At 36.1% G+C, this 23,910-nt stretch overlaps 1 protein-coding gene across 11 annotated transcripts in view; it reads right to left on the bottom strand.

Annotated features, from left to right (window-relative positions):
• Window positions 1-23,910, bottom strand: part of Ptprk (protein tyrosine phosphatase receptor type K) — a 566,086-nt gene that overhangs the window by 95,470 nt on the left and 446,706 nt on the right. For all 11 annotated transcript variants that reach the window (XM_045159865.1, XM_045159856.1, XM_045159858.1 and 8 more), the window contains exons 9-11: window positions 17,030-17,139; window positions 14,994-15,195; window positions 10,719-10,824 (exon numbers count right to left, since the gene is read on the bottom strand). In XM_045159865.1, the coding sequence (XP_045015800.1) occupies window positions 10,719-10,824; window positions 14,994-15,195; window positions 17,030-17,139 (418 nt within the window). The remainder of the gene's footprint in view (window positions 1-10,718; window positions 10,825-14,993; window positions 15,196-17,029; window positions 17,140-23,910) is intronic.

Raw genomic sequence — 23,910 nt, 5'->3', positions numbered from 1 at the left:
GCTGCACCAATGCTTTCAGCCACTTTGTACTAAAATAGACTTTCTCATGCCTTCTGCTCCCCTCAACACCCACAGAGTTATGAAGGAACTGAGAACAGTAAGAAAAATCATCACAAAATAGTTCACATTTTCAAAGGTTGAGAAACAATCCACTCTAATAAGGACCTTGACATTAACCAGAATCACATCACAGATTAAGTTCTTTGTCTGATATTTTCAAATGTAAAAAGTTAACATTTTCTTTTGGAATCAATTGTGGAAACCTCGCTCAAGGCCCAGCAGAATGATGGCCTTGGGGAGGCACTGGAAGCTCCCATTTGCAGTTGTCACAGCCTTGGAGACAGAATGCACTGACAGGCTTTGCCACCTCTTGACCTTGCTGCAGCATCTACATTGGCTCAGAGCCGTGCAGATCTAAAGTACAAGTGACATGTGGCAATATGGGCACAGATGGACAGAAATCTGTCCTCACCACTGAAATAGACTGCCTTCTTTTTCTGGAGTTGTTACTAATACAATGTTACAAATTGTAGAAACAGATGGCATTTGCCCTATTAACACTCTAACCCAAACCTTCCATTACTTTTCTTAAACTTTTCTACAATGGTTGTCATTTTAGAGAAAATAACAGTTTAAAAAACAATGTGACTGTGAAGATCTCTTTACTCTCTAATATGTACTTTTGTCAATTTTTCAAATTGGTATACTAATAATAATCTTTCTTTGTAGAAAACTTCATGTAAAAAACTTGGTAAAGTGTACTTAGGAAATGACATTACTAATATATTCCTATCCTCCATTAACATATTAAAATTGATGTTTAACAAAATAAAATAATGTTTTAAGGCTGGGAGATGGCTCAGAGGGTAAAAGTGTTTGCTGCTTAAGCATGAGGGCCTGAGGCAACCTGAGGCAATTCAATTTTGTGTAAAAAGCTAGCTATGTCATTAACCCCCGTCCTGTGGGGAACTGATATCAGAGAAACTGGCGCTTCATGATCCCACCACAGCTCTAGATTGAATGAGAGACACTTTTTCAAAGAAATAAGTGGATAAGCAATACAAGAGGACAGCCCTCATTCTCCTTTGGCCTTCCCGCATATATATGGGGCACATACATCTGCACACACATGTGCATATACCATACATACATTATACAACATGTCAAACATACTCTACATACACATGGCAAACCTTTTTACAATTCTTAAAATGGTAGGGAAGTGCCTTGTGATTTGAATTCTGAATGAGCTGTGTGTGGGATGCATGTTAAATCTTAAGAATTTAGGCAAATATGCTCCTTCTAGAGACAGAAAAATCACTATCCAATAGAGCTCCATCAGGAGAAGAGCATCGTCTTTTAGACATAGAGAGAGGAGGGAAGGAGTGGGGGAGAGTGAAAATATTTAACATACAGAAAAATAAAATAACCTAGATTGCTATGAAATTCTAATTTAAACATGATCCCTATAGAAAAGATTCAAAGGATTAAAGTTTATTTATAAATAAGATTTTCTTTTCTTCCTAAACATTAGTTTCTAATATTTCATGACAATATTGCTAAACTCTTGGAATGCTGGTATCCATCTTATTACCTTATGGAAGAGGATAGACATTGTATTCATGCCAGCAACTGGGAATGGAACAAGTTACCAAGGCAGAAGTCTATGTTATTTCAAATTATATGTACTGTATCATTCTCTATACCTCTGCCAAGCAGGGTCACTAAGCTTACAGAATGCTACTGACATGATGTGTGCTCTCTGAGGCATTCATGGAGCCGGCACTTGTCAATTTTAAATATAGCAAACATGCAAGCATAGCCCTAGAGAAAGAAAGGGGAGGAATGATCATAGTTGACATATGCTGTATTGAGCAAATGAAGTCCTTATTTTATTTATAATTCATAATCTACAGCTATATGTTATATACTTGCATATCCTATGGATACATATATACATATAAGCTCATATACATCAAGACAAATCTAACCCTAAGAATAATGAAAATTACCCATCCTTGTCATTAATTTAAACTAATTCTTAAAGTAAATTTATTAACTATCCCTTCATTTAGACAACTCCAGAAAAACTAGTGTCCATTCAATTTTAACTAATTCCATTAAACTGACATAGACTACATTTCAAATTAGGATACTTCATGCAAGACAGGCTGTATCTCTACAGATTTGCTGGGGGCAAACTGCTATTGCTGAAGGGAAGGGAGCAAGGGAAGGAAGAAAAGGTACAGTCTGTACTTGAAAACCTTCACTTTGGCTCCACAGAAGATTAAAGTCAACACACCATGGACTGAACTTTCAGATATGGCATTATTTCCAATTAAAGAGATACTATTTTAGTTTTCTAGGTTTGGAATAATTTTGTAAGGCACAAAAATTAAGAAAAGCATTCACTTATTCATACAAATATTCCATTAACATCAACTTTACTATTGTAATGTTTGTTTTATTTACTAACACTATCCAAATATTATCTGACACTCTTGACAACCAAATCTGTCAATCCTTGATTGTGGAATTCCCAGCTTTTAGAGTTATGAAAAATGAATGCATGTTATCTAAAGATACCTAGAATTGTATTGTAGTACCTTCTAAGAATATTCCCTAAAATCTTCCTTGTGCATGAAATCATGATTGAAATCATGGAAGGATTGATGACATAATTTTCTCACTCTGTTGCCTTTTCATTCCACCCCCTCCACCCTAAGAGAAATGCCTTCATTCAAAACACTCAGCTCAGTATGTGGGGATTTTTCAAGCTCATCCATGCTATTCCATTATCTGATTCAGGAGACATTTAAATTTTTTGGTTGTTGTTGTTTTGTCCAGGTAGGGTTTCGTTCTAGTCTAGGCTGACCTGGAATTCACTCTGTGGTCTAGGGGTGGCCTTAAACTCACAGTGATCCTCCTACTTCTGTCTCCTGAGTGCTGGGATTAAAGGTGTGCAACACCATGCCTGGCTGACATTTAATTTTTATATTAAAATGTTTTTAAATAAAATAATGGACATGCAAATAGGTACTTGTACAATGAACTATTTACTTTTGCCTTTTCTGGAGATGTTTCTACTTAAAAGATGTCCAAAACATTTTTTTTTATATCCACATGAGAAGACTTTTGCCTCAGAACTTCTTAACATTATTTGAGAGTTTTCTCACTTACCTTCCTCCCTATGACTTTACATTCGTCAACCCTTGGTTCACTTCAGCACAATCCACATAGGCACCAAGCACAGAAAGGTGAAAAAAGGACCAGATTTCTAGGACCTTATATTTTCTTTTCTATTTTTGAAACTTCTAGAGTTCTACTGTTGTTGGAATGCTTGCTAGCTCTGAAAAGTTTGAGACCCTTTAAAAAGTGTATGTGTGTGGGTATACACACACACACACACACACACACACACACACACACTCTTTATACGCTTATCTGTGAAGTATTCTTAAAGTTTACCCACTTACAAACTTGTGATTTTTTTCCCCTAGGTATTTATTTACAAGAAAACCACTTAGAAGTCAAGTTTCAGAGCCATCTTAAATTATCTCTCATCTTTCCTTTGCCCTTTACATGTAAATCAATTGCAGGTTGATTCTATTTCTTTTCCTGATGTCGCCCACAAATGCCTTTCACATCTGTGTGCAGGTCTGCTACTTTTCCTTCCAGAACTCCCTCCACATGTTACCTGTTCAGTATCCTAGAAAAATGAAGAGTCTCTTCATGTAACGACACTCTTCAAAGTCCTCAAGTGGTAGCTTTCTGTCAATAACTGGGCTCAGCCTCTACTTACCTCCTTTACACAAACCACTTGTACATCTACTTCTGTCTTTCTCCATGCACACTGAGAAGGTTTCTGCAGTCTCTACAGAGGCCAATTGCAATCACAGAGACTGCTTAAAAATTTCTGTATTTAGGAAAAAAGTAGCTATAGAAACAACCAAAAGTGAAACAACTACAGTGAAAATTCTTACTGAATTTACACAGAATTCCAAACCATGATTGTAAACTTTATGCTCAGAGGAAACCTTTTCCTTCACTTTACTATTTGAGAGCGAGTTCTCCAACCATGTGTCACCACTTTTAAAAATATGATTTTACCCCTGTTCACTTATTTGTCAATCCAAATTAATTAAGTGATAGAAAATATGAGAAATCAAATTAGGAGTTATTTGATTACCTGAAATAGGCTTCTGCTTTTCCTTTCTTATGAGTTCCTAATTATTTAATGGTACTTAACTTTAGTTATGATTCAAGTATTTTTTGAGCTCAGTACTCTAGTAATTAAAGCATTCCAAAGCCACCTTAATATTTTTATTCATTCTACCAACATTTCACACAGTTTCCATTCTCTTTAATTAAAAATTAAAAATATTGGTATTATTAAGTGGGTAATCTACTATATACTGGCATTTAGGAATCTTTACTACTCAAAATGTAATTTTTATGCTTAAAAGTGAAAACATGACATTCAAGACCACAGTCAAATCTTTTTTTTTTTTTTTTTTCCCTGAGGTAGGGTCTCACTCTTGCCCATGCTGATCTGGAATTCACTATGTAGTGTCAGGCTGGCCTCAAACTCAGAGAGATCCTCCTACTTCAGCCTCTCAAGTGCTGAGATTAGAGGTGTACACCACCATTCCTGGCTCACAATCAAATCTGATTAAACACTGCTAAAAGCCATTTTCAGTTTTCTGAGGGGAGGCTAAAGAATGACTTCATAGCATTTCTCCTTCATTTTCAGATTAAGAAAGCATAAAGCGATTTTGCTGTATGCTCAAAGAGATTATATGATACATCTAGTAGATATTTTTTTCTGACTTAGTACTGATAAATGTTGAATTGGAATCAAAATTACCTATAATAGACTGCCTAGAATTTTTTTTAAAAAAACTACATAAATACTCTGTGAATTTGATTATAGTTGTAGGTTGAACAACTACTTCATGAAAGCAAAATAAATACTACCTTGTATTTCACCTACACTCTCTCTTTAAAGCTCTAGGAGAAATTTCCTGGCTCCAAAATTTTACTATTCCTTGTAAATATAGACATCCCAAGATTCAGCGTGCCCCACTCTTGCTTGTCCTGCCCTACTGACCATATTCTAATGATCAAAGGTATAGAGGGTTAGTTACTGTTCCTGATTGCAGCCCCACTAGGCACTTGTTGACTCCTTAAACACACAAGCCAGTTTTCTCATAGTTTTCTGTTTAGACATGGGAACTATCAGTTACCGAATCAGCAAAGCTCAAAATCCTGGCATGAACTTTATCAAGCTCTGAATCCTTAATCTCTTTTCAGCCTTTAGCATGCCATGTCTTTCCTTTCTCTTTACTTAAGTCATTCCACAAGTCAGACTCCATACTCTTCACAGTGGGATTCACATGTACCATACCATTGCCTTACATCTTCACTGCTGCTCACTATGTGCGTGTGTGTATAATCTTTCTATTGCATTTGATACTGCTATGTTACCTGAACATACCATGCATAGTCAAGGGCTTCCTCCATTGTTCTCACCTAGTTTTTATATTTCTGCCATGAAGCATTATATGCCTGCTTTGCCCCTCATTATCTGTCTTCTCAGACCAATGCAAGTAGGTTTACAAATAGAGGTAATTGAAGGATTTCATGGAGGTAGAAGTCACACTCATATTGGATGCTTTTTGAATCTAGAATACTTTAGCCTCTGAAACCAATCATAATGCCATGATCCCAATGGGAAGAACTCCCAGAGTTGTCCTCAGAAATTCTAGAACTGAGAAATAGCCAAGGATTGCTGCCTTAGTACAACATAATGCTTGTGTCATTACCATGGTACACTAATGGTACAGATGGTCTGGTATAGTCATAAATACTGTTTAAACTATGTGTCTTCTCTGTTTAGAGTATAAGCTCATGAAAGGCAGTGATTGTCATATTTTTAACTTTAATGCCCAGTCATTTGTAAGTATTTGTTAAATATCTGTTATAAACAATGAATTATTTTAAGTGCTGATGTTGTGATGATAAACAGTAGTTGAAGCATTTGCTTTCATCAAGCGTGAGTCACCTTTCAGTGGAAAGATACAAATAACTAACCAGATATGTACATGTTAAGAAGGGACAACTACTCTGAAGAAAATTGAAGCAGGTCATGGAAATGGAACCCTGGGAATGGAGAGCACTCATTGTGTGAGGCAGCTCAGGAAGCCTCTGGCTCATCAGGCACTCTATGAGCAGAGCAGCAGATTTCAGTTACGTAGGGATGAGTGTGCTTCATCATTACCCTAAAACTCTGTGGCTCAGAATAATAAGTATTTATTTCTCACAGTGCCTGTGGGTCAGGAATTTGTTGGGACTTTTCTGGATGGTTCTGGCTCTACTTAGGACAGAATGAAACTGTTGGCTGGAGCTACATCATATATCAGTTGGAAGTACTTATCAGAAAAGGGCACACCTCTTATTTTCTGGCATACACAAAAAACCTCTCCTGTTAGTGAGTATAGAACAAATATAAAATTCAAATATCCTTTTATTTGACTGAACTTGGATCCTTTAACTTTTATGAACAAAAAGTGATAATAAAAAGTTATTTCCACTTATGCTTAAATTTTAAGGCACTTCCATTTGGAATTCAAGTAATCCCTTGTCATGATAGTGACTAGGAAGACCCAGTAGAACTCTTTGCTCCCTTTCAATTTATGGGTGAAATATACTATCCTGTAGATGGACACCAGTGGTAATAGTAACACTTAAAGCTATGTACTTGTGACTAAATGTTTTGAATGTCACCACCATAAAAAGTCTGAATGGATCATGTTCATATTTTGTTCTATATTTTTTATGCTCTCCACAGACTTAAAGCACAGCCCATTTCTTTTTAAATTTAAGACAAATGATAGCTTTAATAATAATACTTCATGGCTGCACCTCACTAAAGTGTGCCTCTTGCAAAGGTTGTAGGAGGCAGCACACATGAAACTTTGAGGAAAGTGAAATGGATTGATATACTAAAGTGAGAGACCACAGAGAAGAAAGACATGTGAGAATATATCAAGCTCAGGCATAAGGTGAGAGTACACACAAAGTAAACGTAGGGGTAGTTTTTCATCTCTCTAAAATCGGTAGAGTTTGTATTTTGAAAATTCTGAAGTGAAACCCACTTTCATCTATTACAGTTTATAATAAACTAAGCCTCACCACAGAAGAGATCTTCTAAATTTTTATAACGTTCTGTTGTATAGAAAGAAGATCATTAGGGGAACGGATGTGTTCTGTAAAGTTGATTCCAATTGTGCGGAATATCCATTGCGCATCATGGTAGTAACTGTCAAGTGATGACGGTTATCAGGAATGATCTCACAAAGGTAGTAAGGAGATTCAAAGCAGCAGTCAAGTCAGGCAATGCCTTTCAATCTTTGGAATGACTGATATTTAAAAAAAAAAAATAACCACCCTAATTTTGTCAAAGAACCACACTTCCCAGGACTAAGTTTCAAATACTCTTCAGCAGCCTCAAGCAGAACTGACAGCAACAGAAAGGCAGGGCGGTTGGGGATGGCGAGTGCCACATCATTTAAAACTGAGTTCTCTGTCAAAGCGTTGGCCGTTTCTTCCAGGCACACCATGGACTCTTACTGACAATACTTGTTGAAAATATTGGTAAGTCAGACAAAAGATTGGTAAATCACAGACAAAAAAAGTAACTCTTTAATCTTTGGAGTTGAGCTATCAATACTTAAAATATTATCACCTCAAAAACAACCCTGACTTTTTCTTCCCTGTGATCTCTCCACTTAGCATCCATCTCACATCCTCAGAGCATCATACACGCTACCTGCCTTAGACCCTTGTAAGAAGCACAGCTGTGCCTTCATTTCCATGGTTACCGTGCGGATGTGGCCCACAAGCACTCTTTACTGGGACCATTCCAGTCTCAGTTTGAATTCAGCTCAGTCTATTTTCTGTTTCTATGAAGGAAATCTTTCTAGTCCTAGGGCCATCTCCAGTTTTTATAGCCTTACCCTCTAGCCACTGTTCTCTTCAGCTGCCACTTATCCCAAAACACTGTTCACCCTTGGTGATAGGAACTGCTTCCTGTTCTAGAAGGCAACATCACATGTGTCTTCATTTGCCTTGAGAGCCCATGGGAAGCTCATGGTTCCTTCTCAGCAACCTCCTGCTTTGGACCAAGTGAACTTTGGCCACATTCATGCCTCCCTCTCTAAAAGAAAATATCACATTTCCTCTTTGTTATTTCTGCACTTGCTTTTGCATCACTCATCGAGTCTGCCAACTCCACCCATGGGCACATACTGAATCACCTTAGCAAATTTCCATCCCAAGTATCCAGTTTGGCTTCTGGTATATACTGATTGTCATTGAATCTTTGCATATATGTAAATCATCGATAATTTTATATTCCTTATCATGATGTTAGTATGGAGCTCATTTCACATTGATAGTATCAGGAAAAGAATACACAGTTCTGGGGCTGGAGAAATGGCTCAGGGGCTAAAGGCACTTACTTGCAAAATTTGTCAACCCGGTTCAACTCCCCAGTACCAAGGTAAAGACAGACACACACTGGATTTCATTTCTAGTGGCAGGAGGCTCTGGAGTGCCCATACTCATACACATTTCCTATATTTCTCAAATAAATGAATTATTTCAAAAACGACACAGTTTGATTGGAGGTGGGACAAGTGGATGGTGAAACGCAGGCTTGCAGAGGCTAGTGAGGAAGGTGGCACCTGGAGCTTAGGGTCACTGTCAGAGGACAAATTAGGAGCAAGATTCTTGCAAAAGCTTTAGCAGGAGGTGAACAGATCTCTGGCAAACTACAGACAGAGCAGAAAGGAAGCAAGATCTGCCAGAGATCAATTCTGATAGGCTGATTTAGCATGAAGAGAAGCAGAAAGTAAGATAGCTTAAAGGAAAGTTGAAAGATTTGCTAGGATCCAAAGATTTCCAGTACATATCCTTAATGTTCTGAAAATTGCTTTTTTCAAGTTGGGTTCTCATTTTGAAAAAGACTACTGGACTAGATCTCCTTGTGATATAATCCCAGGTAATGCTTGTGTGGTCAAAGGCAGGAACGTGGTAACAAGATGGTACTACCTGATGGAGGATTCCAAGAGCAAAAGAGGTTCAAAACACTACTCAAGTCCTATGCTGCACAATGTTCCCGCTGCAGGTGAGCTGGGCAAGCATTTTCCATGGTGGGATTAGAACATGCTAAAAATCATGCTTTTTTTTTTTCCTGGTAGTAATATTCATTTAGAAGCTTTGTTAATTTTTTTAACTATCTTACTATCATTAATTCATTTACTTTAAGTTAATTTGTCATACAGGATTGTGTTATAATAATAACAACATACTATGTTTGTAGCTTACATGAAGTGAAGCTGAACTCAACTGTCTAACTCTTCAAAGACAAGTGTTGTGCCTGCTAGCTTGCTGAAACAGCAGTAGCACTATGAAGTAAATTTCATCACAGGTAGGGACATGTGAATGACCCTGATTACCTGTCAACACAGAAAGACAGCAAGTGTGGCATTTTCTCTTTCTCCTTCACATCAGTAATCATATTCACTCAGAGATCACTGCTTTGTGAATAGCTCTGTATACTTCGGTGGATGTTCAAGTAGCCAGAGCTCCATAATTTTATGTTTCAAGTACACATAACGACCTCTCTTCTTCTGCAATGTGGTAATCCCCTGATTTTTAGCTAGTCAGGAATAGAAAATCTCTTATGACTCACTGTTATTTTGTGAGAAAAATATTTAAAATGACGCTGAATCATCTAATGGTCAATATATACTCCTAAAGTCATGGGTATTTTTTTTAGAAAAGAGCAAAGATCAACTTAAGTTCTAAAGAAAAGTATATGAACAACTTGAAATGATTCAGTTCTGACATACTTGCACTGAATTCTGTGTCTTGATTTTGCTTATTAATAGAAGTTTTATAACAAAATGCCCAGCTGTCAACCAATATCAAATGGAAACATGCCTACATTTTTGAATATTCATCTAATTATAATTGTGTAAAATGTTAAGTGGCTGGAATAATTTGCTTTAATCCCTAAAATTGACAGGTTCAGGACTTTCTGAAGGATGAGTGTTATTAGGTAATATGAGAGATTTTAATATTGAAAAAATAAAGCAAATGGCAAGTTGAACTTTAATATTTATTATGAAATTTCTGATAAGGAATATTTCAGGAATGAAAAGGTCACATAAGCTTTGTTTGTTATAACTATTCTTTTATTTTCTCAAAGCATCCTATTTTACAATCACTCATATGAAATTATTCATAGCTGATTTACTGCAGTGGACAGGAGCTATTTCCCCATCTTATTTATGAAAAGTATCTTCAACGCCTTTATGCCATAGGAACTGAAATGAAATTGGGATAACCGGTGAAAAAAAGCAAGAATCTTAAGTCAAGCAGAGGTGACAGCTCAGCTGAGAAGTACCCTAAGAGATCCCTCACAACTTTCGCCTTAATGACAGGCCTATCTGAAATCTTTGTTTTTGCTTTTATTTATTTGAAAAATAAATAAAAAATAAATAAAAGCAAAACAGTATGAAACCTTCCCAACATCAAATTATACAAGAAATGACTAGGAAATAGACTGTTTTCATGCATGCTGACACAACCATGGGGAAACATTTCTCCTGTTGGCTGGTTTTTCTTTTAACTTTTATTTCTCCTCCTACCTGATAGGTGCACCTTTGGCTTGTGCTGGTCTCAATAATACTGTGATTGTGGTAGCAGTTTCGTTCAGAGAAGCATCAATTCCTTCATAGTCAGGTAATGTTGGAGCTGCAAAGATATCAGCAAGATGTAAAGCAACTTCAGTCATCTTAAGGCAATATAACATAGGTTGTTATGGATAAATAATCCTAATTACGGAAAAATCCACTGCGGTGAACTGGATGGAAATCTTTGTTTGCATTTATTAAGAATTAGCACATCAGTTGTCATAGTCTTGAAAACATTGGCGATAGGGTTCCTAATCTTGAGCTTGTTGAGAGGAACTTCAACTGGATATTGGAATTACATACCCTGTTTTATGAGGTTTGTGACCCATACTGCAAATACAAAGTATGATCTTTGAAACAGGACCAAAAGTACGATTTAACATTTTATGAAGTGTGAGGCAAAATTGGTGATCAAAAGTGGAGAATGTTTAATTTGTCAAAAGCAACGGTATTCTCACTTATATGGTGGGCAGCATCTGGAGGGCTTCTTAAAAGATTATTAGCCAGTTATGATAGAACACACCTTTAATCCCAGCACTCAGGAAGCAGAGGTAGGGTGATTGCCATGAGTTCAAGGTTAGCCTGGAACTACAGAGCAAGTTCCAGGTTAGCTTGGGCTAGAATGAGACCTTACCTCAAAACAACTTAATCAGATTATTGCCTCCTTCAGTAGTGACTGACCAATGCAATGTATCAGGGAAGGGATCAAGTCATGGGAATTTCTGGAAATTTTTCAGGGTACATTGATGCTGTTGGTTTTAGAACCATACTTTTCAAATTAGTCTTGTGCTTGGATGATGAAACAAAGAAAGTTTCAAGATTTAGGGAACGTCTGTACTGAACATTAAGAAATCAGAGTAAAAATCATTAAGAAATTAAAATGTGGACAAAAATTCAAGAGAGGGGCTGGGGAGATGGCTCAATGGATAAAGACACATGCTAACTTGTTAACCTGGGTTCAAGTTCTCAGTATCCACATAAAGCCAGATGCAAAAAGTGGTATATGTATCTGGCATTTATTTACAAAGGCAAAAGGCCATGGTGTGCCCATACTCTCTTTCTCTCTCAAAATAAATAAATAAAAATATAAAAAAATTCAAGAGAGAGGAAAAATATGTTTGAAGACAATAATACTTGGTAAGGCATGATGTTCTAACAGGCTACATATGTAGCTTGCTGTATGGGCATAGTGAAGGATGAGAGGAGTCATTTAAAGAGGGGCTCCAGGCCAAATGTACCAATGGGTACAATACTGCTGTATCTCTTATGGGGAAAACAAACCACTCTCTAATTGTACTGGAGGCCTGCTTCATGGGAAGGAATACATACTTAATACTAAAAACCTGTTACAGGGGAAGTCATGAGCCTTTGGATTGTAATGTCTGCTGGTGTCTGGCTAAATGTATATACTGTGCTCACCAAACTGCCTGGTAAGCACTTTTCTTAATGCTTATACCCATATATTAATGCTACTCTCACTTTTGGTTAGAGAAGCTTCTCTTTTCAGAAGGTGATGACCTCTGGGATTGCTCAAAAGGTACCATAGTGCTGAGAAAAAATGACAGAGGAGTGTTGTTTCACACTGAAACATCTCTATCACACCTTCCAAGGCTCAGGGTTTATTATGGAAGAGGTGGTAGAAAGAGTGGAAGAAAAAAAGGAAGGGCAGGGCTTCTTACAATGTACTCTTCCAGACACAAAATGGCGTGGATATTCATGACATCTCAGGGCCTAACACTACCTACACAATACCCTCATAATAGGAGGAAAAGATAATCATATCAAAATAAAGGAGAGACTGACTGAGGGGGGAGGGGATATGATGGAGAGTGGAGTAATAAAGGAGAAAGTAGGGAGGGAGGGAATTATCATGGTTTATTGTCTATAATTATGGAAGTTGTCAATGGAAAAAAAGGGGCTACAGATGCTAATCATGAGACAATATGTTAGACTTTGAAAATATTTAAGAAGGAAATGTGAAGTTTAATAGAAACAATGATGAAGCAAGATCTGAAGGCAGTCAAACTACTTAGAAGGTATTTTAGTGATCTGTTTAAAATATGGCTTAGAGGGGAAACAAGGAACAATGACATTAGGAGATAAATTTACTGATATTTAAAAAACAGAATGAATAAGTGCTAAATAAAATACATGTAGAATATGTATATGTGCATCAAGTAAATGCATGTTTCTTACCACAAATACACATAAATAACAGTTCCAACCATAAAATGCCACCAAACTAATTTCACTATTATTTAAATTTATTTTCTAAATACTCGAATATATAATTACTTAATTCAGGGATAAATAAAAGCATAGTATCCTAAGAGTTCAGATCATGTTGAAAACTATAATAACTATAAATACTAAAAGGCTAACCATGATTACTAACTGATTTATAATGTACAGTAATGGTAACTAAGTTTTTAAGGTACTATTAAATATTTATTACTACTAGGTTATCAAAAATGAAACTAGATAGAAAAAAGAAAAAAAAACAACAACAAAAAAAATGAAATTAGAGTTTAATAATTCAGAGAAAAAAAATATGGGTGTTTTGCTGTATAATTATACATTTTTGTTTCAACACATAGACCCTAAGATTTGAGAAATTTCTACATATAAAGAAGCTTGCAAGAATGCACATTTGCTCAATGTTCCTTGTTTCATCAGCTTATGTAAATTATAAAGCAAACTTCTTAAAATATCTTACTCAATTATACAACTGTTGCTAATTCTAGAGGGTAGGAAATATGTTATAACATCACCAAGTCTTCTCTTCTAATAAAGTCACTCAATAAATATTCTAAATTGATGACTTAGAATGGCTCCACCAGGAAATAAAATGGCAGTGATAATATATTGTTATTTCTTTATTGGATAATATATTAAAATGTTCACTTTAATAGAATATTAAGACAATCAAATTTTATGCAAGAGAACAAGTTGGACTATTCTCATTCATAACATAAATTTTTATATTTTGTATTATACTCAACACATTTTCAAATAACATCATATGTAAAATAAGTTAGACAGTATGAATCTTCTTTTTGATGTAAATGTTTATATTGCTAAGTTTTGTAATGTGTGGATTTTGGTGCCACTAATATATATTATATAAAGCTATGATGAAAATGAATATGAAGGATCAAAATAAGTTAACAAGCTCAAATCAGTATTCATATTTTATGTATCTTATTTTTCAAATTTAATTCTTCAGTTACATATATCATATATATATTTAAATAATATAAAATATTTCAGTTTACTAGAGTAGATTTAGAGCAAATTGCAATGATAATGCCCAGGAAGAATTTAAACAGGTTTAATTAATTATTTAATGGGAGAAGTTAAATGTGTAAAAACAAACAAAAAACCTAGTCAAATGCACATTATAAAACTAGGAAGACAATGGATTGTGAAATTAGTTATATTCATTGTCAACCTGGAATTCTTCTGTATAACTTTTTTGGCATGTGTGAGTAAAATTATGTAATATATGTAGTGCTGTGTGGGGGTGCGTGTGTGTATGCACAGATGCATGATCCACTTGTTGGTCCATGAAGAGGCCAGAGTAGAATGCTGGGAACCTTCCTTCATCTAGAGTATCCCTGATGTGGGAGCTGCTGCTTTCAGTCAGACTGGCTGAGAAGTGAGCACTATCAATGCTCTGGTATCCATGACATACAATTTGGGGTTACAGGCCCAGATGTTTACATAGACACAATGCATCAGTTTCAGGGTGAATTAGATCCTCTCAGTCCTTTAAGTGGCCAGTGAACTTACGCAACGAGCCACTTCTCAAGTCCCATCTCTTGTGTATTCTTATTTTAAAATTCCAATGCATTCATGTGATGTTTTAAGAGAGAAAGGACAGTCTGAACTTTAAAATGATTAAAGTGGTAGGGAAAATAGAACAGAGACAAGGTATGTGCTATTCTAATACTTCTCCACTGTGTTAGATAGAACCCACTTCTAGTACATCTCTGAAACCATAGTAAACAGAAGTCCTATTATCATTTATAATTATTATATGTAACTAGCTACCATTGGAGAAGTCATTTGAACATATAATCAATATTTAGTTATGTGCTTCCAAACCTAACTGTAGTAATGATTCAATAAGTTTTATTAGTATATTTAGTATATGGTATTATTTTTCCAGGACATGTGATGACAAACTAGCTGCATAATGTTTGATTCATATCAGATTCATCTCTATACCTGAGATATTTGTGGTCACGTTGATGGCTGTGGCTGGTCCAAAGCCTTTTACCGTGCTGGCTCTTATGAAAAACTGGTAGGTGGTTCCAGGGTGGAGATGCATGAAGACATGATGTGTACTGTTCCACAAATTCGATACAGTCTGAGGAGGACCAGCCACCGGAACTGCAGGATCAAATGATCTTATGCTGCTATAGCTCACCTGTTTTAGGAAATATGTTTCCCATTACATATCCAAGACATGATTTATAGCAAACAATTCACTTCTAATTAAGGTAGTATGGAAGGGCAGCATGTCCTTCTTTTCTTTTTCAGAATTTTTTATACATATATTTCAGCCCCATTTTATTCTTTTTCTTTCTTTCATCTATGTCTATCATCTATTTGTCATCTACTACTAGTACATATAGAGGCATATCTGAGCCACCAAATATACGTGTTTTTGTGCATTCAAAAATATCTACCAGGGCTGGAGAGATAGCTTAGCAGTTAAAGCACTTGCCTGTGAAGCCTAAGGACCAAGGTTCAAATCCCTAGTACCCACATAAGCCAGATGCACAAGGTGGCACATGTATCTGGAGTTTGTTTGCAGTGGCTAGAGACCCTGGTGCATCCATTCTTTCTCTATCTGCCTCTTTCTCTTTCTCAAATAAATTAAATATTTTTTAAAAAATCTAGCAATAAGGGCTGGAGAGATGGCTTAGCGGTTAAGCGCTTGCCTGTGAAGGCTAAGGACCCCGGTTCAAGGCTCGGTTCCCCAGGTCTCACGTTAGCCAGATGCACAAGGAGGCGCATGCGTCTGGAGTTTGTTTGCAGAGGCTGGAAGCCCTGGCGCGCCCATTCTCTCTCTCCCTCTGTCTGTCTTTCTCTCTGTGTCTGTCACTCTCAAATAAATAAATAAAAACAAATTTAAAAAAATCTAGCAATAAGCCAGGCATGATGGCCCACACCACTGATCCCAGTACTTGGGAGGCATAGGTAGGGGAATTTTTGTGAGTTCAAAGCCAGCCTGAGATTACATAGTGAATTCCAGGTCAGCCTGGGCTAGGGCAAGACCCTATCTCGAAACAAATATTTAAACAAAAAAAAAAAAAAAAACAAAAACTTAAGCTCTAACAATAAGTTGATATAATTAAATATGCATGCTACATACAATAATTAAATGAGTATATATATCAATATATATGAAATAGTCTTCAACAAATGCGTATTAGTAATGATAGCATTTCTACATTGTATATAAAGCACATAAAAATTCCAGCCATGCCTAGTTGCAGAGGCTTTTATTTTAATTAAGCTTCTTGGGAGGCTGAGGGAGGAGAATCCTAATTTCAAGGCAGACCTCCACTACAGTGTGAGTTCAAGGCCAGTCTAGGTAACTTAGTGAGACTCTATCTCAAGGAGAGGAAAAAGAAAAAAACAAATTCCACAAAACTATTTAAGTAAAATCCATCACTGATTAACATTCTCATGACCCATTCTGAAGCCATAGAAATGTAAACATTTATGCTATAATCAACACCATGTGTGTATGACTATATAGTTGTGCCACTAAGATATCTTTCCTTTTTTTATATTTACTGTCTCATAACAGAAAGGTAAGTAGTTTATATTTTAAGGTACAATGAAGGTCTGAATAGGTTTGTATTCAATTTTACTTTCCTTAGTATTAACTCCTTATTCTGAAATAACTGGCATGCAATACCTCTAATAAAACAAAGTTTAATTGCAGCTAAAGGAATACACACACACACACACACACACACACACTGTAAACATAAGAAAGTCTGCTGGATAAGGATGCCCATTATCCTCTAAAATAAAAATAAACATTAACTTTAAAACTGAAAATTTCAGGTACAATAATGTATGTTTTAATATTCAATATTAAATCAAATAATTGATACATTAAAATAAGGAAGTAATGTTATTTAATCCCTTCAAACCTCATGGTTTTTCCATGATTGGCCCATAACCTTTTTTCTCTCCTTATTCTTTCCATCCACTTTTCATTTCATTTCATTTTTTTCCCATACCTCATACTGCGTAATGATTCCATTTGGTTCCAAAGGCTCCTTCCAGTTCAAGAAGATCTTGTTTTCAAATGATGTTCCTTGAAGAGATTTGACTGGCACAGGTCCAGGCACTACAAATGCATGCATTTTCATGTTAAGAATACTTACATCAGAAATAAAAAGTAAATTACATTAACTGGATAAACAAAGTTAAAAATAGATATGGTAACTCAGTGAAAAATGTGTCTTTAAAAAAAAAATAGGCTTGAGCTGGAGAGATGGCTTAGCTGTTAAGATGCTTGCCTGCAAAGCCAATGGAACCAGGTTCGATTTCCCAGGATCCATGTAAACCAGTTGCACAAGGTGCTGCTGTGTCTGGAGTTCATTTGCAGTGACTGGAGGCCCTGGTACACCCATTCTCTCGGACCCCTCTCTCTCTCTGTCTCTTTCTTTCTCTCTTTCTCCCTCAAGTAAATAAGCAGAAAATAAATTTAAAAAGAAAATAGGCTATATGAACAGTTTTCAGACTTAAATATAGAAACTGAAGTTATCCCATAGTTTTTATTCAAACAAATACCCTGTGATCTAAGAGAATTGCATAAATCATGTGGTGTAGTTTCCTCAGTTGCATACTTCTAATAACATGAAGATCTTATTTGTAATTTGCTTTAAGAACAGAGATGGGTTTCCCTGAAAGATTTTTTTTGAAGATTATAATAATCCTCTAAAGAGTCTCTATAAACAAAGTTCATAAAATAATGAATTCTAATCACAATTAACACTCCATAGACTCAGAAGCCAAATCACACAGCACTGCCGTGAAATGCCCATTAATAATCATCCTGACTTTTATAGCCAGTTATTAAATTTTCTACAATTAAAAATACAGCATTGATGATTATAATTTGTAAAAAGCTCTTAAAGATGAGTATGTTAAAAGGTAATTGCTTCAGTCTTCTAAATGAAGTTTACTTTTTCACAGTTACAAAGCCAATCTTTAACAACAAACTTTTAGATGTGTTTGTATTGTCCCTTGTCAGTGCTAAGGGTCACACTCAGAGCCTCCCATGTGCTAGGGTAGGACTGCCCTTGTATCTGAGGACACTTCACTCTGGTCATTAATTGTGAATGCCATATGATTGGCAAAACCCAGTGACATCATTTAATGACGTATCAACTACTTTTGGCAAGATACAAGATACTTCTAACTCCTGCTATTGTAATTTCCTCTTATATGTTTTACATACATACCTAACTAACTGCTATTTATTCACAAACCTTTCCAGATTTCATTTCATATATTTTACAATACAAACCATCTAGCTTACTGGACTTAAAATTTACCATTTGAAAATACCAACCCAGCATTGGGCAAGTATGGTTTTTAATTAATATTTTCCCTTAATCTAACGTTTCAGTGAACTTCACACATGACATTATCTAGAAATGTCATTTCAAAGTATAGAGCAATTTTGTGAGGATTGAAATAAATTAAAAATCACTGGATCAAAGGAAATGCATTGCTTCATGGCTAGCAGCATCATGAAATTCTGAATGATATGTCACCAGAGGAAGATTTATTTCATTCTACAAGGAGACGATGAATGATGTGATGACCTCTGAGATAGGCAACATGCTCTGGCACATTAATAATGAAGGAAGGGAGCCCATAATGAATAGGATGCCTGCACTAAGCTTCAGAAAACATGTTCATGCCTCTGTCTGCTGAGGGCTTCTTGTGTTCTGCTATGTGGCATCCACATGAACTCTTCATCCCATCAAGGCAGAAATCCTATCACCTATGCTATACTATGCAACTTGTGGCAATGCTGAGGCTGTCATGACCATTGTTTGGGTCTTCAAGGGAGTTCCTGTTGCCTTCGATCTCCTCAACATACAGCTTATAGCTGTATCCCAGAAAGAGGTACTTCTTCCTCATGACACAGTTTTCATGGAAGGTGACAGATGGGAAAAGGAAGAGGGAAAATCCCTGTTAACAAGTTGTTTTTTTTATTTGGTTTATTTTAAAAATATTCTATGTATTTGTTTATGAGTGAGAGAAAGATGGAGAGAGAGAGAGAGAATGGGCATGCCAGGGCCTCTAGCTACTACAAACGAACTACAGATGCATGTGCCCCCTTGTGCATCTGGCTTACATGGGTCCTGGGGAATCAACTGAGGTCTTTAGGTTTCGCAGGCAAATGCCTTAACCACTCAGCAATTCCCCAGCCCCTAAGTTTTTTTTAAAAAAATTATTTAACCATTTTGGGAGAGGGAGAGAGAGAGAGAGAGAGACAGAGAGAGAGACAGGCAGGCAGATACTGAGAGAAAATGGGTGTACCAGGGCATCCAGCCACTGCAAATGAACTCTAGATGCATGTGCCCGGTTGGGCATCTGGCTTATATGGGTACTGGGGTATTGAACCTAGGTCCTTAAGTATCACAGCCAAACACCTTAAGTGCTAGGCTATTGCTCCAGCTCCAACTTGTTTATTTGATAATATTATTACCTGTCTATGGTGCCCCATCCTAATTTGACCTATAGACAATATAAAATTTCAAACTACTCACAACTAGTTTTGGATCAAAATCTTTGCATCATTCTGTATTTGAAGATTGGAAGGGGGCTGGAGAGATGGCCTAGCAGTTAAAGGCATTTGCTTACAGAGCCTGATGGCCCAAGTTCCATCTCCAGTACCCACGGATAGCCAGAATATGCAACGTGGTGTATGTATCTAGAGTGTGTTCACAGTAGCAGGAGGCTCTGGTGTGCCCATACACACTGTCTGCCTCTTTTCCTGTCTCTCTCCCTTTCTCTTTTTCTCAAATAAGTAAACATACATTTTAAAAGACAAGAAGAAGTGGAAGGTTCATTCCTCCCAACATCTACATTTCTGCCCTCTTCTCATAAGTCTACTTTGCCAAAGGAAGCAACTGTAAGTATCTAAAGGTCATATTTGTGAGAGGTAAAGTGTGCGAGAAAATTATGAACAAAATGTGCCACACAATAGGTCTTCATTTGAACTAATTTGAGTAAAAAAAAAAAATGCTTTATGTACCTACAACATATACAAACACAGGTAGGGGGTGATGTGTGGTACAAATCAATTATATTCACTTATTTTCTACATTCGAGAGGACATGACCTCTGTGTGTACACAGAACATGTCTGTATCTAGTTATGAGTTGTGTAAATCCAACATGAAGTGGTGAAAGCCACTTCATGGCAGGCTGTGGACTGCAGAGAATGTCACTTCACATTTCCACATCAACAGCTTCTAATGGAGACAGAATGCTGACTTTTGTTCCTGTGTCTATGATTTTAGATGAGCGCTGTTTCAGCTAATTTTTTTTGAGCATAAGGAAATCTTTCAAATATAATTTCCAAAATGGAAAAGGAAAAAAAAATGAAACATGGGTGAATGAAATATTATATTAAATAAGCATTATAGCCTTTAAAATGTAATAAATGTACAGTTAAATATAGATCTGTATTCTTTAAGAATGCCCCTAAACCAGACTTTTCTGCTGAGCTAACTTCATAATATTGATTTTCATGAATGCTAGAATGAAAAATGAAAACAAAGCCTCATACAAAAAATTTGCTCATGCATTAAAAATATGTGCAATAAATTAAATATAAATTCTATCCTACGGTTCTGGTGGGAAATGGTTCTAGCTTTAGGGGCATGATTTATAGATGTCTCCAGAATTCTTTTCGTATAATTACACCTTTTTATTAGATGGTTGATAATTCATTCTTTTTCTGTGTATATAGGGCAGCAATAACTCAGGAAACTGATTTAATCAGATCATTCCATTCCATCGATCTCTGCAACAACACATTGTGATTTAGGTATTCTCTCTACCTCAGGAATGCTAGGATATAAAGTATTCTCTTACAAGCTGAGGCTCTCATGGGAATGGTACTTACAAATACCTCAGCAAAGTCTCTATGTCAGCTATTTAATATTACACAGCACTAGGGAGGCAGAGGTAGGAGGATCACCATGAGTTCAAGGCCACATTGAGACTACATAGTTAATTCCAGGTGAGCCTGAACTAGTGTGAGACCCTACCTCAAAAAAATAAATTTATATATATATAAACTTATTATATATACACACACACACACACACACACACACACACATATATCTCACAGAGATCACAAAGAACAACAGGAAAACACCCTGTCACTCACAGTAAAGTGATTATTATGTGGTCATATTATGAAATAAAAATATGCAACAATATCAGTGAAGACTACAAAATACTTTTCAAAACAGAGGTTAAAATATAAGTAGACCTGACAATAATATTAAATTAGAAAACAGATTAAATGTTATTTTCCATTTACAAAAATAATTCTACATAATATAAACACCACAGCTATGAGTTTCAGTAGTTTAGGGCAAAATTCTGTATCAATATATTATCACCTTATTAACACAGTCATTCATGTGACCAAAAATTTAAAAATTTTAAACTAGCATATGGCCCACACCTTTAATCCCAGAACACAGGAGGCAGAGGTAGGAGGATCACTGTGAGTTCCAGACCAGTCTGGGACTACAGAGTGAGTACCAGGTCAGCTTTGCATAGAATGAGACCCTAACTGGGAAAAAATAATAATAATAATACAATTCAAAAATATGAAAGCCTAACTATAGTCTTCTATTTTTTGAGAAAGAAAGTGAAACAAATTATATGAAAGGAAAACATCAAGAGAAATTATATTGCAAAAAGGTGACTGGCTACAAAAAGCACAAATCTCATGTGACTGAATGTAAAATTATCAATGAAGAAATGGTGATCTTAAAGTTTAAGAGCAAGCAATAAACAAATGACCATTCTGTTATTATAAACATGAAAATGTCTAATGTGACACAAATTGCAATGTTTATCCCATTTTATATGATTAGAGATGAGCAGAGAATATTTGAATCTATACTTATTATTGAGCTGTGAATCAACATCCCTTAGCTTCTTCTTTGAATATATACATGCTTAGTTGTGGCTAGGGATGGCAGATGAGGTAGGAGTGAAAGCTTCGATATTAATATATCAGGATTGATTTGCTATTTAAATTATTATCAGTTTGATTTTTAAAAATCAGATACTTTAATAACTGAGATATTCATCTTTGATTAAAAACATATCATAAATGTCTTAGGGTTTTTACCTCTTAAATTTTAGTAATATGAGACTGACACCACACATTGTTTTAGGACTATATTAACTGGATCAGTCTGAGTAAAATGAAGTCAGAAGACCTTCACTTCTGTATGATAACAAAGTGAGAGGAAAAATCAGATTCATTCCCATGTTTTTGAGGAAAAAACTTGAAATGAGTCCAGACATTGTAGCATAGGAAGGTCATACTTGGTAGACACCAAGAGATACCAGAGCCTACAGTTCAAGACTTGAGGGAAGCTGGTAGTACCTGGCCATAAAAGGCATCCCAGGTTTCCTTAAAACAGGGAACAAAAGAGAGAGAGAGAGAGAGAGAGAGAGAGAGAGAGAGAGAGAGGGAGGGAGAGAGAGGAAAAGAAAAGAAAAGAAAAAAGAAAAGAAAAGAAAAACAGCTGTTCTAAACTAGTAAAAAGAAATTTAGAGAAGGTAGGATCTGGCTTATCTCAATTTAAACAGGAAACAGTTACAAGGTGTGATGGTTAAGTTCTGTTGTCAACTTGATCTGATTAGGAATCCACAGACATTCCTTTTGGGTGGCCCTCTGGGGTTCTTCCAGGAAGGATTAACATAAAGAGGAAGTTCTTCCTCCAGAGTGAGCCTTTAGCCAGAGTGAGAGGCAAAACCAGAGGGGGACTTTATGCAAGGACCCTCTGGGAGAACAGAATTCCTTCCTCCCACCTGGTTGCAGGTGCTGCTTGCCCTTGAGTGCTGCACTTGAAAGTGCAACTTGCCTGTTCTGGCTATCCTTCAGTGGGATTGGAACCAAGTTTCTCACCCTTCCTGTCTGGACTGAAGACCAGTGTGGACCAAAGACCAGTGTGTCTCCAGGCCTAAAGTGCTGGAATGGGACTGCTGAGGCATCCAGCCTTGTGGACTTAGCAGCTACTGGGTTCCTTGACTCTCGGGTTTATAAAGTGCCATAAATTAACCCAATAAATCCCCCCTTTAATATATTCATTCTGTCCATTCCATTTCTCTAGAAACCCCTAATACACAAGGGTTGACTGAGATTATGGCAGGAAGGCCTCATGATTCTCAAATCCCAGTCAAACTATGACTCACTTCATTACACAGCAAATTTTTATTTTTTACATGCATTCACTAATAAAAGAAATTGTAAAAGAAAATAGCTCACCAAATACATTACTGTTAATATTAGAATGTCAAGATTTTTGGATTTTTTTTTTGTATTGTTGTTGCATAAAGAAATGTTTTTAAATTCATACTATATTGTTAAAGCAGGTATATGCATTATGATATGAGTATTATTTTGTTTCTATCACTTAACCATTCATGAGTAACATATATAGAAGTTGGACACATTTCAGTTTCTTGTATTGAAATGAGATATAGACAGGTATAAGCCCTGCTATTTTCCAATAAATGCCTTTAGTTAGTCTTAGAAATATGAACTGGTGCCTTCTTTTGTTTTTAAGGCCATAATAAAGCCATCTATAATTAAAATGGAGTAGGTAAAATATTATTTTCAAATCATTAACAGCAGCTAGTATTGCTTCATAAGATGCCAGGAACAAAAGTTTATAACAAAGAGAATTTTATCAGTTGGTAACTGAGAAACTGGAATGGACAGTGGGAATTTGTTTTTTCACATTATGAAGAAGACAATTTACTTAAAGTTTGGTGTAACTGCCACATCTATATCATTATGTAAAATGAAAGATAGCTGAAATGCATATTATAACATAT

This window comes from Jaculus jaculus, chromosome 9 (assembly GCF_020740685.1).
Source record: "Jaculus jaculus isolate mJacJac1 chromosome 9, mJacJac1.mat.Y.cur, whole genome shotgun sequence".
NCBI lineage: Eukaryota > Metazoa > Chordata > Mammalia > Rodentia > Dipodidae > Jaculus > Jaculus jaculus.
The sequence above is the reverse complement of the archived record's forward strand: the minus strand, read 5'-3'. Positions and strand labels throughout refer to the sequence as shown.